The sequence below is a fragment of the Anolis carolinensis genome, chromosome 1 (assembly GCF_035594765.1).
Source record: "Anolis carolinensis isolate JA03-04 chromosome 1, rAnoCar3.1.pri, whole genome shotgun sequence".
Taxonomy (NCBI): Eukaryota; Metazoa; Chordata; class Lepidosauria; order Squamata; family Dactyloidae; genus Anolis; species Anolis carolinensis.
Window position 1 is genome coordinate 225,161,630 of NC_085841.1, and position 17,393 is coordinate 225,179,022.

General features: G+C 40.5%; 1 protein-coding gene across 2 annotated transcripts in view; it reads right to left on the bottom strand.

Annotated features, from left to right (window-relative positions):
- Positions 1-17,393, bottom strand: part of lypd6 (LY6/PLAUR domain containing 6) — a 95,182-nt gene that overhangs the window by 4,946 nt on the left and 72,843 nt on the right. For both annotated transcript variants that reach the window (XM_008117837.3, XM_003225473.4), the window contains exons 3-4: positions 9,403-9,501; positions 4,850-4,980 (exon numbers count right to left, since the gene is read on the bottom strand). In XM_008117837.3, coding sequence (XP_008116044.1) covers positions 4,850-4,980; positions 9,403-9,501 — 230 coding nt within the window. The remainder of the gene's footprint in view (positions 1-4,849; positions 4,981-9,402; positions 9,502-17,393) is intronic.

Below are 17,393 nucleotides of genomic sequence, written 5' to 3' on the forward strand. Positions count from 1 at the left end.
AGTGGGATTCATTCTTTTTTTTAAAAAAAATGAGATCAATGTTCACCAACAAGTGTGCATATGTAATGTATACTAGCTCCTAAGCAAAGCATCTATGAGTGAAATATTATTTACTTATTACGACTATTCCAACATTGCAGTTATGGATTTGTAACCTAGTGTTATGGATCCATTACTAGAACCCCCGGTGGCACAATGGTTTAAACTCGTGTGCCAGCAAGACTGTTGACCTGAAGGTTGGGTTGCTGATCTGAAGGTTGCTGATTCGAGCTGACGGAGTTCCCTCTATCAGCTCCAGCTCCATGCTGGGACATAAGAGAAGCCTCCCACAAGGATGGTAAAACAGCAAAATATCCAGGCATCCCCTGGGCAATGTCCTTGCAGACGGGCAATTCTCTCACACCAGAAGCGACTTGCAGTTTCTCAAGTCTCTCCTAACATGAAAAAAAGGACCCATTACTGCTCCGTGATCAGTATGGCTTTGACCTCAAACTGCATTATATGCTCAGCGTAGACCCATATAATGCAGTTTAACTGCATTGAACTATATTATTTTAGTCTACAACAGGGGTCCCCAAACTAAGCCTCATGAGTTGGATGTGGCCCTCCAAGTTCCTTTACCCAGCTTCCGCCCTAGACCTAGCATCCACCCTAGACTTAGCATTGCATGTGACTTGAAGGCACACAACAACAATCCTAATTAACTTGACCATTTCAGCCAAAAGCGGATTAATACTTCCCACTCAACTAGCCAAGTTTATGTTGGCTAAAATTGTTCTTAATTTTAAATATTTTATTGTTCTTTCACTTTTTTTGCACTGCATGTAGTGTGCATAGGAATTCATTCATAGGGTTCTCTCCCCCCAAACTATAGTCTGGCCCCCCAACAGTCTGGGGGACTGTGAACTGGCCCTCAGCTTTAAAAGTCTGAATACCTTTGGTTTACAGTACTCTTATAATGCAGTTTCAAACTGCATTATATGGCAGTGCAAATGGGGCCTTTGTAATCTTACTCTATGATTTTAGACTTCCTCCCAGAAGTCCCAGCTAGCTTGACCAATGGTTTGGAATTCTGGGAGCTGACGTTCAGAACATCTGGAGGACCAAATTTGTGAACTCATGTTCTAAGACTATGTAGCTGCTTCCTAAGTCCACCTTAAAAGTCAGCAGCCACTTAAGACAACCACAGGCATTACCTCCATCACATTTTCTTGTGTTCCCTTTGCAGCCTTGCTTGCTGGCTGTGAAGGGAACACATCCTCTTTGCACTGTGAATGAAAGCTAAACAGACCTATTGCCAAATGAGGATGCTGGCTATTAAGGTGGTTGGGGTGGGCAGGAGACAATACTTAAGTACCCATAACTAAGTAAGGTTAGATAAAGGTAAAGATTTTCCCCTGACATTAGGTTTAGTCGTGTCGAACTCTGGGGGTTGGTGCTCATCTCCATTTCTAAGCTGAAGAGCCAGTATTGTCCGTAGACACCTCCAAGGACATGTGGCCGGCATGACTGCATAGAGTGCTGTTATCTTCCCGCCGGAGTGGTACCTATTGATCTACTCACATTTGCATGTTTTCAAACTGCTAGGTTGGCAGAAGCTGGGGCTAACAAAAGGAGCTCACCCCGCTCAGGGTTAGGGGGGATTTGAGGTCATGTCCTCCCAGTCCCAGTCCAACATCCTAACTACTGTAGCACACCAGTTATTCACAACAAATAGCCAGTAGCCCATTTATTTATCATCTAGGTATTGCGGTGTTAGAATTTGTAAAAAGTGGTTGGAAAAGAGCATAACACAATTAAAATAAATTACAAGCAAAGCTCTTTTAAATACAGATGAAAATGATCTTCCCCAAAGCATGAATGCGCACCATAAAAATGTCTAGCCATATTGCATGTCTTTCATCTTGTACAGCTATCATTTTAATTCCAGGGGGAATGGTAGGAAAGTTTCCCTTTCACATGCTTCCATCCTAATTTATGTCCTCAACATCTCATTCAGGCATTTTCTGAAGTTTCTAAACCACAGGGGGAAAATGCATTGTAAAATCCGCACTGATGTAAAGGCTCTGCCACAGATTTTCTTTAGTATGACAAATGGGCTGGAATTGCAGCTTACTTCCTCTCAGAGGTAGAGCTCTAGATCAGTTATTGCTCTCCAGGATCCCTGACTTCTCCTCTTCTCTCCCCTCCAGCTCTGCCTCTCACTATTTCTCTCCTCTAGGTCACCTTTTCCTTTGTTTGCCTGAACATGGCAAAGGCTTTTTTGCATCCCATGAAGCACATGTGAAAAAATCCACAGACTGGCACATTGGTTGTGTCATAAGCTACACTGTTCATAGTTTCAGTGCAGTTTCTTTATCAATGATAGGCAACTGTGCCCTTAGGACAGCAATTCCAATAATCCATCCTTGTAAGCTGGAGTTTATAGTGGCGCAATGGGTTAAACTCTTGTGCTGACAGGACTGCTGATTGACAGGTCAGTGGTTCGAATCCAAGGAGTAGGTGAGTTCCCTCTGTCAGCTCCAGCTCCCCATGCGGAGACATGAGAGAAGCCTCCCTCAAGGATGGTAAAACATCAAAACATCCTGGTGTCCCCTGAGTAACGTCCTTGTAGACGGCCAATTCTCTCACACCAGAAGCGATTTGCAGTTTCTCAAGTTGCTCCTGACACGGAAAAAAATCCCTATAAGCTCTGCCAAATGGAGTTGATAGAAGCTTTGGACCAAATATATCTGGAGGGCACTGCTCTACAAAGGGCATTCAAACTTACTGTTAAGAACAAAGAATTACATGGAAGAAAGTACAGTTGGCGTTCGGTATCCACAAATTTGGCATCCACAGATTTAGATATCCATGGCTTGAAAGTATTTTTAAAAGCCTAAAAACAAACCTAGACTTTGCCATTTTATATAAGGGATACCATTTTACTATGCTCTTTTATATAATGGTTCTCTACCATGTTTCTCTACCAATGGTTCTCTACATTATTATATACTGTACAGTAGTTGTCATCACAAACCAGCATAACCAGACAAACTGAATCCTATCAAAAATTTCTTGTTACTACCAATATTTCCATGTACAACACTCTACGTACATTTACCGATCCTGAATGCTCTGGTGTTCTGTTCGTTTCCAAACAAAAACTTTGCTAGGTCTTACTTTCGGGGGAGGCCTTATATTTAGCAATTCAGCAAAACCTCTACTAGGTCTTATTTTCTGGGGATGTATTATTTTAGGGGAAACAGGGTAGCATCCATGGATTTTGGTAGAACCAAACTTCAGTGGATACTAAAGACCACTGTACTATCTCTCCCCATCCAATCATCTACATTCCAGGCTAGGAAAAGAGGGGAGAAGCTAAAGCAAGTATTTCTGTGTGCCCATGTTTCTCAGACTAGTGGGCTTCATTTGCCACAGAGTAAGACACCTTAGAAACAGAGTAAACTTCCAATGGCAAGTTATAACATGGTAGTCAGAACTTCCATGCTGAGATTTTTCTCCCCTTCCTAATGTAGGTAATTCATTGATGCAATCCCACTTCTAGCCTCAAGTGGAAGACATAACCCCTTGGAAGCTGTCACCATGCCTGATATAACCTTTTATATACAAGCCAGATTGATTCATGAAAAGGACAATCCAAATCATCCAAATGTATTACAGGATTTTCACAATATTTAAAGAAAAGTAGTAAAGGCACCAAATTTCATTTGATCTTGAAAGCTAAGCAGTGCCAGCCTTGATCACCAATGAATACCAAAGAATACCAAGTGTAGTAGGCTATACTTCACAAGAAGGAACTGGCAACACCTCCTCTGAGTATTCCTTGACTAAGAAAACCCTACGAAATTCATAGGGCCAACATAAGGTGACAGGCGACTCAAAGGCATGTGGACCCATAAACTAAGAGATTTTACCATAAGCCTGTTGTCGTTTCCTTGTGAGGTTTGACTTGAGCCTTCTAACAGGATTTTGAGACCAATTTAGATTGTGCGCACGTAGAGACTTATATGTAGAATTGAAAGTACGCCTGAAATCCCTTGGGAATTTTTTGGCTGGCAGGTTGACAATTCAGTCAAAGTTTTGATAGCATGATGAAACTATGAGCCAGAAAAGGCCATCAATGCCTTGTCCAGTGCAGGGAAGCAGTAAATCACCTTGGTGTGTGTATGTGCACGCGTGTATGTGTGTGTATGTGTGTGTATGTATGTGTATTCATGATTGGGTTTAAAATAAATCCATTGTGCACAAGTTGTTTCCAAATGGTAGCTTGCTACCTATAACTGTTGGTAGCATCAATGCCACAAATAATGAGGAAATAGAACATCAAGTGATGATTTGTAAATGTTGATTTCTTCTGACCTTCAACTGGGCCACCTGGTATATGGTTAACGTAGGAGAGAGCAGGCTATAGTAATTTCAGTGTTAGCCAAAGCACTGGGTTATCAAGGTTCAAATCTCTGCTCCGCCATGGAAACCCACTGGATAACTTTGGACAAGCAATGGCAAACACCCTCTGAACAAATCTTGCCATAAAACCCCATGATAGTTAATCTTAGGGTCACTCTAAGTCATAAATGACTTGAGAACAAATAGTCCTTTCTCAAATATATCTATACTGCATGGTACTAACATTTATCATATATTTTTCCTACCTCAAATAATTGCTTTATTCAACAATTAATAGATAGAATGTTTCATTATGCAAGGCAAAGTAGAAGAAATAAACAATGGCAAACAAATGGCAACATTACAGTTGTGTGTAGCAATTTCAACTACTGTGTGAAAAGAAAGAAAAAGAATAACTGCTTGTTTGTATTGCTGAACATAAACCCACCCTGCTTCTTACCCTGAGCCCTTTATGCTGGAGATCTATGCATCCTGTAGCCAAACAATCCTCCAATGGCACACATCGCTTGGTTACAGATACACTTTTTCCATTGGCTTCCAGTGTATGCTGGGTATAGCAGTATCGTGTCACTAAAAAGAAAAACAGAGAGATATACTTCTGTTGACTGATATTCATGCTGTAATTAGCTTTATGGAAAACATGGGAGATCAGATGAATTTAAGTTCTTTTCTTAGATTATGTTCATAATAGCAAACCTCCTCTAGCTTTCTCCCAAAACTAGTTGTCATTTCTATACAATGAGGACGACTATTAAAGTTAATCCTGAGCTGCAAGAAAGGATATTTCATTTTTCCTGTCCTAAACCTACCATCAATCTATTTGCATAAAGCTGAACTTTAATACTGTGTGAATGAAATGTCTCTTCCTTTTCTCAAAATTATTTAGTCCAGTGGTTCCCAATGTTTGGTCCTCCAGGTGTTTCCTAATGGCTGATAAGCTGGCTGAGATTTCTGGGAGTTTAAGTCCAAAAAACCTGGAGGACCAAAGGTTGGGAACCACTGGTTTAATCTCTCCCTCCCTCCCCCTCTCGCTCATACACACACGCACACAAATTATACACATAAAAAGTTCTATTATTAAGCCTTTTAAGGGAGCTCTTCTTTTTTCTTAAATCACATTGGACCTCTGTCTATACTAAGTCTCCAACTGCCCTTATAGGAAATGTATGTGAGCAATTGAGGACTATGCCTAGGGTTACACAATTCATAGATAGAAAAAGAATTTTCTCTACGCCACAAATTGAACACTCTATCCTAAGACTTCCTTTCTATTTTTATATTTGAGCATAAAAGAGGAATCTTGAGATTTCCAGGAGAACATCTACCTGTTGCATAGAATAATTGAGTTGGAAGAGATCTCACGGGCCATCCAGTCCAACCCCCTGCCAAGAAGCAGGAAAATCACATTCACCCCGACAGGTGGCCATCCAGCCTCTGCTTAAAAGCCTCCAGTGAAAGAGCCTCCACCACACTCCAGGGCAGAGTGTTCCACTGCTGAACAGCTCTCACAGTGAGGAAGTTCTTCCTAATGTTCAGGTGGAATCTCCTTTCCTGTAGTTTGAAGCCATTGTTCCGTGTCCTGGTCTCCAGGGCAGCAGAAAACAAGCTTGCTCCCTCCTCCCTATGACTTTCCTTCACATATTTATACATGGCCCTCATCATGTCTCCTCTCAGCCTTCTCTTCTGCAGGTTAAACATGACCAGCTCTTTACGCTGCTCTTCATAGGGCTTGTTCTCCAGATCCTTGATGATTTTAGTCACCCTCCTCTGGACACATTCCAACTTGTCAACATCTCCCTTAAATTGTAGTTCCCAGAACTAGACACAGTATTTCAGGTAACGTGGTCTGACCAAGGCAGACTAGAGGGGTAGCTTGACTTCCCTGGATCTAGACTCCTATTTATGCAGGTAAAAATCCCATTGGCTTTTTTTTTTTGCTGCTGCATGACATTGTTGGCTCATGTTTAACTTCTTGTCCACGAGGACTCCAAGATCTTTTTTCGCACGTACTGCTGTTGAACCAGGCGTCCCCCATTCTGTATCTTTGCATTTCATTTTTTCTGCCTAAGTGGGGTATCTTGTATTTGTCCCTTCTGAAGTTCATTTTGTTAGTTTTGGCACATCTCTCTAATCTGTTAAGATCATAAAGAATTCTGCTCCTGTCTTCTAGAGCAGTGGTTCTCAACCTGTGGGTCCCCAGATGTTTTGGCCTACAACTCCCAGAAATCTCAGCCAGTTTACCAGCTGGTATGATTTCTCGGAGTTGAAGGCCAAAATATCTGGGGCCCCAGGTTGAGAACCACTGTTCTAGAGTATTAGCTATCCTTCCCAATTTGGTGTCGTCTGCAGTTCTCCCGTCCTCTCTCTCAATCTCTTTTTTATCACTCTCCTTTGCAAACTTCATGTAATTCTGTTAATTCAACCATGTCCCACACCAGACGTGTCTTTTGTAGAGGGGGAGACACCCAAATTACGAAATCCTACTGTTATGAAGTCCCTTGATCATGAACAGCACCACATTATATTTAGAGAACAATTCACAAGAATTTCCCACATCTATGAAACAAATAAACTCAACTAAAGACAACTAATCGCAGAGTACACTTTCTTATAACTAAATAAGCTGCATTATAAGAATCCAACATTATCCAATAGCTAGGGTTCTGAGTACATTTTGGAGCCTTTGTGGCAAAGATACAACATGGATTAAATTTTCCACCTGGTCAGTTCTAGCCTTCAAATCCTATGTTTGGTAAATATACAGCAATCCTACTGTGACAAAATGTAGAAAGACTCCTGGTACCTTTCAAAGTAGATAAAACAAAAGAGCTTAAATAGAAGCCTAACTATGCTGGGTGTCTCTCCGCTAGATCATCAAAAGCAGGTAGCTTATAGAGCTGCATGAACGAATTAAGGGAAGTAATGGAAACACGAGTTCAAAAAATGTAAGCTGTCACGCGCCCCTAATTAGTTGTTCTGCTTTAATGTCCTAATTCATGTCTCTTTGAAGTTGGGAAACATTTTCAAAAGTCAGGACCGCTGTTCACTTTGTTGTATTTTATTGAACACCCCTTATAACACAGCTTTGGGCAAAAGCGGTTGCTTCTACAAATGACTGTTTTTGCCCAAACAGAATGAAGTCCATTTATATAAACATTCCTCAGCAATGCCCATCAAGTATTCTGTACTACTTGCCCTGAGGACACAGCAGGTTGTTTTTTTTTTTTTTTTTGGTGGGGCACATTAAAAACAACTTCATTTCTCCAGCTCCTCTACAATCTCAACTCCTGCGCCTTTATTGCTCCTTCTTCCTCTTACACCATTCCCAGCCCCCAGCTTTAACTTCCTTCAGAAAGCCAGGGTTCGTTGCTTAGAGCATTCATTTCGCTTTCTCTTAAACAGACTGGTTTAAAAGCAGGTGGGCCAGACATGTAAACCCTTCATTATAATTCCTTCGATGGTAAAGGAAAACAAAATATACTTCCTTCACTTCCACCCTAACTAACCTCTTTCTGGTTTCTAGTTTCTATAGGTTCTAGTTTCCTCCCCTTCTTTACAAATGAGTCCCAACGTTCTGCTTCTCTTCGAGGAGAAATAAAGCATACTATGGATTCTATTATTAGTGCGGATCAGGAACGCCCTGAATATCACTGACTCAGTGAGATTTGCCTACTATCCAACAACTGATTAAATTGGTCTACTTTAGGTGGAATTAACCAACAGGGCTCCATCTACACTGCCATACAATGAAGTTTGAAATTACATTATATGGTCAGTGGAGACTCATATAACACAGTTCAAATCCATTATATGAGTCCACATTGGCAATAGAATGCAGTTTCATGCTGCATTATATAGCAATGCAAATGGGGCCTAGGATGCTAGTCTTTATTAACTGGTATAGATACAGGATGACATTCTGTTCAATTTTTACAGTGCTGTATAACATACGTATAGCTTTGTAAAGTTAGCAATTCCCACATGACTGTGGCACCACTGGCACAACTATAAATGTCCTCTTCCCATCCACCTTAAAAGCCAGATAGATGTACCAGACAAAGAGGTTTCTGGTGTAGGTAAGTATAGAGATGAGGAATGCTATTTGTACAGCAAGCAGCAGGACAAAGAACAGCAACAGCTTCTTTGCACCATGGCTCACTAAAGGGAATGGGGCTGGACACATCATCCTTTGGTGTCCTGCTTTCCAGCACCACTATATTCCTTGGATGATGCAGCTGCCTGGCTTTTAAGGTGAGTTTGGGAAGTCAGATCAGAAAACTGATCATAGCTATGTCATCACAGGTACATCACCAAAGCAAGCATTTGAACCTTTATCTAGATAACACAAATGGAGTTTGACTAACCCTCTCTAATGGCTTTTGGATATTTTTTTTCAATATTTACCAGTGTTACTGAATGTAAAATAGCTTCATATTCTTTGCTTTCAGAGGCCCATTACTTATCTTCTTCATTATAATTGTAGCAGTTATGAGATCTATATGCTATGGTGATGCCTACATGTGCAAATGTTATGCCAGCCAAGAATGGATGTATCTGCTGCCAAAATGCTCACAATTCAATTTGATTAATTATGGGGTAGAACTAACATCAGATGTCTCAAATTCACTCACTCTCTTCCCCAATATACTTAGTGTTTTTGTATATATATATAAGGTCTCTTTGTCATTTCACAGCAATAAACAGGAGCAACAAGGAAGAACTGAGCAGAGTACAGCATTGAATATTCCCAAATATGCAAAGAAATGTCCTAGGTTACATTTCTTACAGAGATGTGTTCTTCTAATTAATTTAATTTAAGTTGTGCATACGAAGCAGTATAAAGATCACTTGATTGGCTGCAATTTGCATGCCATAGACTAAGTCCTCTGTTCCTTCGGATAACTCCTTAGGAGTGATGACAGGGGCTGGACTCATATGAAAATTCTGCAGATCATGATAAGATGTTCTTTGGCAATACACAAACTCCCTTACCTCTTGGACAATAGATATCTGGAGCCCACTGATTGCATTCATAGTTGTCAACTGCTTGTTCACAAGTGAAACATTTGAAACCACCTGGATATGGAGTAGCTGAAAAATGTAAACACATGAATGAAATTACATTGTGAGTTCATCCTACTTTCATTCATTCATCCATCCATCAATCCATACACACTAGGGTTGTGCATTTGTATGAAATTACTTACCATTTCTGTTTGTGCCATTCGTATAGCTCCATTTCTGTTTTGCTGCTGACAGAAATGGGCACCTATACAATTGGGCTTTTACGGCCAAGGTCCAAAAAAAACCCCCCAAAAAATTTCAGGCCTTGGGCAGCAAAGCGCCAGGCCCTGTGAGCTGGGCCTACGAGCCATCAAGCACTCAATGGCTCATAGGGCTTGTAGGCCCAGCTCGCAGGGCCTATAGTTGAGAGCTAGACTGTAGGCTTGACAGTGAGGGCCTATGAGCATCAAGTGCTCGGTGTCTCCTGGCCCAGTTCGCAGGGCCTACAGGCGAGCGCCGAACGCTCAATGCTCGTAGGCCCGGCAGGCAGGGCCTACAAGCATTGAGCGCCCGGCGCTTGGCTGAAGGCCCTGCAAGCCAGGGCCTACAGCCAAGCGCCGAAAATCAGCAGAGGGGACGGCTACCATTCCCTTCTGCCATTCATTTCATTGTTTCATTTGTTCCTGTGGAGTTATACCATTCCATGCAATCCGAATGGACGAAATGGTCAAAACCATTAAGGAAACAGATGAAACAGGATTCGAGCCCAGCCCTAATACACACACAATGAGCTAGGAAGTAACTCATTTTTTAAATGAGCTGCTTTTGTAACAAGTTGATTTTGCATTAATATGCTACAGGGAAGTTATCTTTTTTCTTCTTCCTGTAATGGCAATAGCTGTAATTCACTACTATAAGTGGAATGAGAACAGATAATCTCTATTACTAGTTAACGGCTATTTATTCATTTATTTATTTTAAATTTTGATATTCCGCTCTTTTCACCCTGAAGGGGACTCAGGGCGGAGCACAACATATATACAGCAAACATTCAATGCCGGAACAAAAAATAAGCCATAAACATACATAAACACTAAAATCTATGTGTGCTTTTATTCTAATCAGTGGGTTGGAGAAAGGGCAACATCCGAACCGTTGGATGTATTCTACTACCAATATTAAGCAGCAAGCAATGAAGAAAAAGACAAAAGAGCAGTCAACAACAGGGGGGTCATACAGAGGGAGAGAGAAAGGTGCACACTATTTACACCAAGGGTTCCCAAACTGAGGTCCATGAGTCAGATGTGGCCATCCAAGGTCATTTACCTGACCCCCGCCCTAAATTTTAGACTTAGGGTTGCCCTAAGTCTGAAATGGCTTGAAGGCACACAGGAACAATCCTAATTGAAAAAAGCAGGCCCACACTTCCCATTGAAATACTGGTAAGTTTATGTTGGTTAAAATTGTTCTTTATTTTGAATATTGTTTTGTTATTTCATGGGTTTGGGGTTTTTTTTTGAACTTAGATATGTGCATTGTGCATAGGAATTCATACATTTTTCCCTACACTACAGTCCGGCCCCGTAATAATCTGAGGGACCATGAACTAGCCCTTGTCTTAAAAAGTTTGAGGGTTCCTGATTTATACACTGAAAGCATGAGGGCTAGGAACTTGGGTTAGTTCAATATTTTCTAAAAAATAGTCTGAATTTTCATCCTTCTATCCCCATTCTGTCCAAAATAAAAGGTATTGATGCTACTACAGTAACAGAAAGAGAATGCCATCAATGCCAACATATACTTGGCAGAACAGTAATAGAATATTATTGTGGATTGTCCCTCAGCAGAACACAAACCTGAAAAATGTTCCAATGACCACATGTAGCCAGATTGATTGTTTAAAGTAACATCCAAACGAACCCTGAGAATCTGAAATAGAAGGCAACCAGGGAATATCATATCAGCCATTCTTTGTTCTTTCTTTATAAAAGGAAAAAGGTAGGAAGAGTAAAAAAAATGACAAAGGAAAGAGCTGATAATTTATAGCTAATTTAAGTGTGCCCTCACTTACTGTCTGCATGATCACCAATCATCTCTAGCTCCAGATATTCAACAGCAGGCATCTTCAACCTTTTTCAAGCCAGAACTCACCCAGACAGTAACAATTTAAATGTTAGCAGGCACAATGAAAAGGATACTAAAGTATATAGTGCAAACCATCATTTAATGCAGTTAACTCAGGGTAAGAGCCTTCAACACATACCCTCCTGTAAGGAAAGGTCCAACTGGTTCCATTGTCAAACGGCTCTTTACCATTAAGAGGTTTTAAATCATGCTCCACCCAAACCTACCTGCCCTGGGGTCTAGGTCTGCCCTGTGGGGTAGCAGAGAAAAAGTATAGGCCCTCTTCTACAGCTCAGCAAGTATTTGAGAAGTAGTCTCAAATTTCCCTCCCTGTGCCACTCTGCCAGGGCCTCTACATGGGCTTCTAAATCTGGGACCAGTCTGAAACAGATTCTGTGGAGATGTTTTCACCTTTCTGCCCCTGAACCACAGCAACAACAGGACTGAAGTCCTGACCATCCAGTTGGACCAAACTTAGTTTGATCCCACTTGGATAGTTCAGTGGTTTACCAGCTGTTAGGATTTCTGGGAGCTGAAGGACAAAAACATCTGGGGACCCCAGGTTGAGAACCACTGGGGTAGATTGTTGCCATGGTAGCTCTGAAGAACTCCTGGCCATCACCAGGCACCTTTGCCAATGTCAAGTTGGAGAAGGGAGGAGTCCCCCTTCTTTCACCAGGTTGTGAAAACAGTTATCCAGAGTTCAGTAGTCACTTCTATAACAACATACAATGGGAAGGGTAAGTGCCTTCCCCCTTTCCCCTACACAGAGTGTGGTGAAATACCATTTTACCTACACAGAGGGTGGCATTAGATCATGTGAAGAGCTGGACCTGTTCGAATTTGAACTGGCCCAGTTGCACACACCAGCCCTGAAGTGTGGGCTTTTCCAGAGTTTCAGGGAAATTTCAGATCATTTTCCCATCTTCTGCTAATATAGTGTAAAATCAGATTAGTCAGTTTTATCCCATGTTAGGCACCATAAGTACCTGAATGTCACATGGTCATCCAGGAGTGACTTTTGTCCTAATTCAGGGTGTTAGCCTATGTAGATAAGCCCCCAGATTTCTAATTGTTCCCCTTAATAAACTCATCCAGTTCTCTCCTCACATCTCTTTTCTCAAAAGACGTACAGTAGAGTCTCACTTATCCAACATAAACGGGCCAGAAGAACGTTGGATAAGCAAATATTTTGGATAATAAGGAGGGATCAAGGAAAAGCCTATTAAACATAAAATTAGGTTATGATTTTACAAATTAAGCACCAAACCATCATGTTATACAACAAATTTGACAGTAAAAGTAGTTCAATACGCAGTAATGCTATGTAGTAAATACTGTATTTACGAATTTAGCACCAAAATATCATGATGTATTGAAAACATTGACTACAAAAATGCGTTGGATAATCCAGAACGTTGGATAAGCAAGTGCTGGATAAGTGAGACTCTACTGTATTTTCCATTCCAGTGGCAATCTGAACTGTTCTCCCTCTGACCACAATCCAGTTTTCAGGAGCAGGGAACTCAGCGCTCTGAAGAAGTTCTGAAATCCATGAGTCAAATGGGGCAGGTGCCAACAAAGACTAAAACCAATCTGTCTGCTGGCACACGCTCAACTCACTACAATTACCTACACCTGTTCCACAATGTCCAAAAGCAAAGATACAGTACTGCTTCAAAAACAAAACAACACAAACCAGAAGAATGCTTCCATCTAGCTGGGGGGAAAAGTGCATCATTGCTGGACGAGCAAGCAAGTGCTAGCACTTGGTGAAATGTGAAGGAAAACAAAAATCTCACTCTCATGCAACCTAGACGTGCAACACAACTCTGAATTGTCACTTCTATGCACGTCTACTCAGAAGGCATGTCTGCTCTACTTACTCTCAGATAAGTATGCAAGTATATTTAATATTATAGCCTTAAACTTGTTCCATTTAGCAATTTCCTTTCTGCTACTTGGACTACGGGGACGAATAATTTGTGCTTCTGTGCACACTTGCATACTTGGATGCATGTCTCCATAGAGAAGATATATCTAGCAAATTATCATTATAGCCACCACCTCCCATCCCAGAATTCTCTGAGTGAAAGTGTGACCAAGCTGGTAATGTTAATACACCGTTAACTGAGTTGCTGAAGCCTTCCTAAGGTTAAGGATTTTTCTTTATGTGAATTTTCTGCATTAGTTTCACTAACTATACTACCTCAGCAAAATAGGTATCTTGAGCAATGATCAATCTATTTGACCCCAAGGAACTGGGAAGGCTTCTGTTGAATGTTTTGATGTTTTGCTTTTTGTCCAATATAACAGGTTGAGTTTTTAATTAAATTTTGGTTGTTAAGTCATAATTTGTTTTTTATAGGACCGGGCTGTGGTGCAGGCTGGAAAGCAAGCCAGCTGCAACAAATCAACAAATCACTCTGACCAAGAGGTCATGAGTTCGAGGACAGCCCGGTGCCTGCGTCTTGTCTCTGTCTCTGTTCTGTGTCATGGCATTGAATGTTTGCCTTTATGTGTGCAATGTGATCCGCCCTGAGTCCCCTTCGGGGTGAGAAGGGCAGAATATAAATGCTGTAAATAAATAAATAAATATGTTGGGTTGTCAATTTTTGTTATTATGGGTGTATTGTTGTTGTGTTTGGGCATTGAATTTTTGCCTTTTATGTTTGGAATCCATCCTGAGTCCCTTTGAGGAGATAGGACAGAATATAAATAAAGTATTATTATTATTATTATTATTATTATTATTATTATTATTATTATTATTGCTTCTTAATGGAAGCAAATGAATAATAGAAACAGGAGAAATTATAAAATTTCAGAGTGTAACATTTGAAGTTGCCAACAAAGAAATGAGGGACCAGGATTTGGGGGAGGGATTCCTGTGGAGCTATGCCATGTTCAATTTCACAAAAAGAATAATGCCAACACTTAGAATGGACTTCGCAACCTAAAATTTCACAATCATCTTGATCAGCACTCAAGTTGATCTCTCCTTTCCAGAAGTGCTATTCTGGACTATGGCCATTGTAAGTTTATGTCTTCTTTCCAGAAATACTTGAATTAACTTTTCTTCTATATTCTCTAAAAGCCATCTGAAAAATCATTTCTTTCATCTTGCTGCAGGGGAAAAATGGAAAACTCTTGTAGTGATTTTAGGCAAGTAGCCTCTATCAATGTCATATATCATACTATCGTTGGTAGCTTACAAAGGGAGCCTTGGGCCATGGAACACTTGTATAGCTTATTCCTGAGTTCTGAGAACAAATTACTATGTTCTTAAAGAAAGATTTTAAAAAACACTTTACACCCTATTCCAAGGCTGGAAAAACACCACTTTTCTCAGAACCCATAAATACGATACTAAGGTATATGTTTCTGAAAACAAGGTTGGGGGGGATGTGAATGGGGTTAGGGTGAGAGTCACTTCTCAGCACCATAACTCTGGTCCTTATGCACCTGTAAATAACACACAATATTCCAGCTTTAATTTAAAATTTAATGTATATTTCACTATAAGCTGCCTTGACTGTATTTTAAAAAGAACGACAATATGAAAATTAATTAAATAAATGAAATCAGCTCTATGTGGAATTCTCCATAATTTGGTTCTCCTTATTATATTTTGATGGAATTCTAATGTCCTAATATTCTAATATAATGAGTTCTAAACTAGCCCAGAGGGATAGCTTAAAAATGATGCCCTATGATTTTAAATCACAAAAACTTGGCAGCACTGGGCAACAGACATTTTAATCGTGTTTTACAATCACAGAACTGCCAGTAGAATCCCAAGAGTTTTACCCAGATTTGAGATGACCAATATACAAAAAAGCCAGAAAAAGAAGTTGGATAGTGTGCTGCATACAAACTTTGTTTCATGCACGACACTATATAAAACACTGTGCATAAAGTTACCTTCAGGCAATGTGTATAAGACCTATATGAAACATAAATGAATTTCATCTTTAGATTTCATTTCCATCTTCAAGATATCTCATTATATAAGTATATGCAAATGAAGATATTGCAAAATAAAAAAAAAACCAAATCTGAAACACTTCTGGTCCTGAACATTACAGATAATAGTAGTAAAGGTACAGGTTTTCCCCTGAAAAATCTATTCGTGTCTGACTCTGGGGTTTGGTGCTCATCTCCATTTCTAAGCTGAAGAGTGGGTGTTGTCCATAGACATCTCTAAGGTCATGTGGCCTGGCATGACTGCATGAAGTGCCATTACCTTTCCACCAGAGCGGTACCTATTGATCTACTCGCATTTGAATGTTTTCGAACTGCTAGGCTGGCAAAAGCTGGAGCTAATAGTGGGAGCTCACCTCACTCCCTGGATTCGAACTGCCAACCTTTTGGTCAGCAAGTTCAGCAGCTAAGCAGTTTAACCCACTGCGCCACCGGTGCTTCAAGGAATACTAATCCTATATTTTTATTTATGCCTATAATGATAACTTCAGATACCTATTTGTTCACTGATATACTATTAGTGGTGTGCATTTGTACAAAATCGCTGTTCGTTTTGTTTAGTTTTGGCTTGTTTTCGTCTCCGTGTCCAAAAACAGGGCACCTATATGAATGCGATTTTCTTCTTGCTTCTGAAAAAAACCAAAAAAATTTGGACCACCAGGAGAAAATAATAATAGTTCTTCTAAGGGCCAGTTTTAGAGAGAGACTGAAGGTTTGAATAGAGACAAGAGCCCAAAATTGTCTTTGCTTTCAAAAATATATGTAATCTATAACAAATAATAAGACTATCCTATTGTATTTGTTCTCTATGCAGCCCAAAAGAGAGGGAAGACCAAGCCACAGGTAATACAGAAAGACAGGGGGAAATAAAAGAATAGTTTGCCAAGGGTCAGTTATAGAGAGAGACAGGTTTGATTTTTAAACAGCAAAAGGAAGCCCAACAATTTATTTCCTTTGAAAAAAAATATATATCAAAAAAATAGTAGGGGGTTTTTAAACAAAGAATAAAGAAGAAAAGCCCCACATGCACTCCGCAGCCAAACTCACCCCTACCACTTCAAAAATCCAGCCCCTTCTCTTCAAAGAAAAAAAAATTAAAAATACACCAAGCAACCAGGCAAAAAATAGAACCCAAATCTTTGCCCAGTGTCCAGTGCCCTCACCAGCAAGCAAGACAAAAGGCAAGGCAAGGCAACCAGCAAAACAAGTGGAGAGAGAGAGCAAGCCAGCCAGCCCATCAGCACCCAGCAGAAGAGGCAAAGGATGCGACCGCAGTGGCCACTTTAGAGGCAGTCTCCTCCCTAATATACCCTTCCTGTCCAGTCCACGTCACTGTATCCTTGGCCTCTGATTGGCCAAGGATTACCTCCTCACACCTCCTCCTCTGATGCATGAGGAAGAAGTTTGCAGGACTGGATGTCACACGGCCCGAAAATGAAAGCAAAGCACGGTATTCATGCAACTTTCTCTTTTGTGTCGCCTTTGGTTTCGTCCGAAAATGGCGTCTTTCGTTTTGTGCATCCAAATGGACGGTATGAAACGAATAGACAAATGAAACAGATGAAACGAATACCGCACACAACACTATATACTATTATTTTAAATTTGAAAAACAAATTCAAATTGAAAGCATTTTTGTTTTAAAAAACCCAGCAAATGACCAGATTACAAATTAGTGGTGTAGTTGCCACAGTTCTCAGCTCTTCCAAGAAATTTCAATTAAAGTATATGTGTATTAGAGAACACATATCCAGCGCAGGTGCAGTCTGAGCAGAAGGAAACCACTCCTGTGGCGAAGGAGGAAATTATCTCCCACTGCGGGAACTCCATGGTGCTATGCCTCCTATCTATAGAGGAGATGGAAGCAAAGA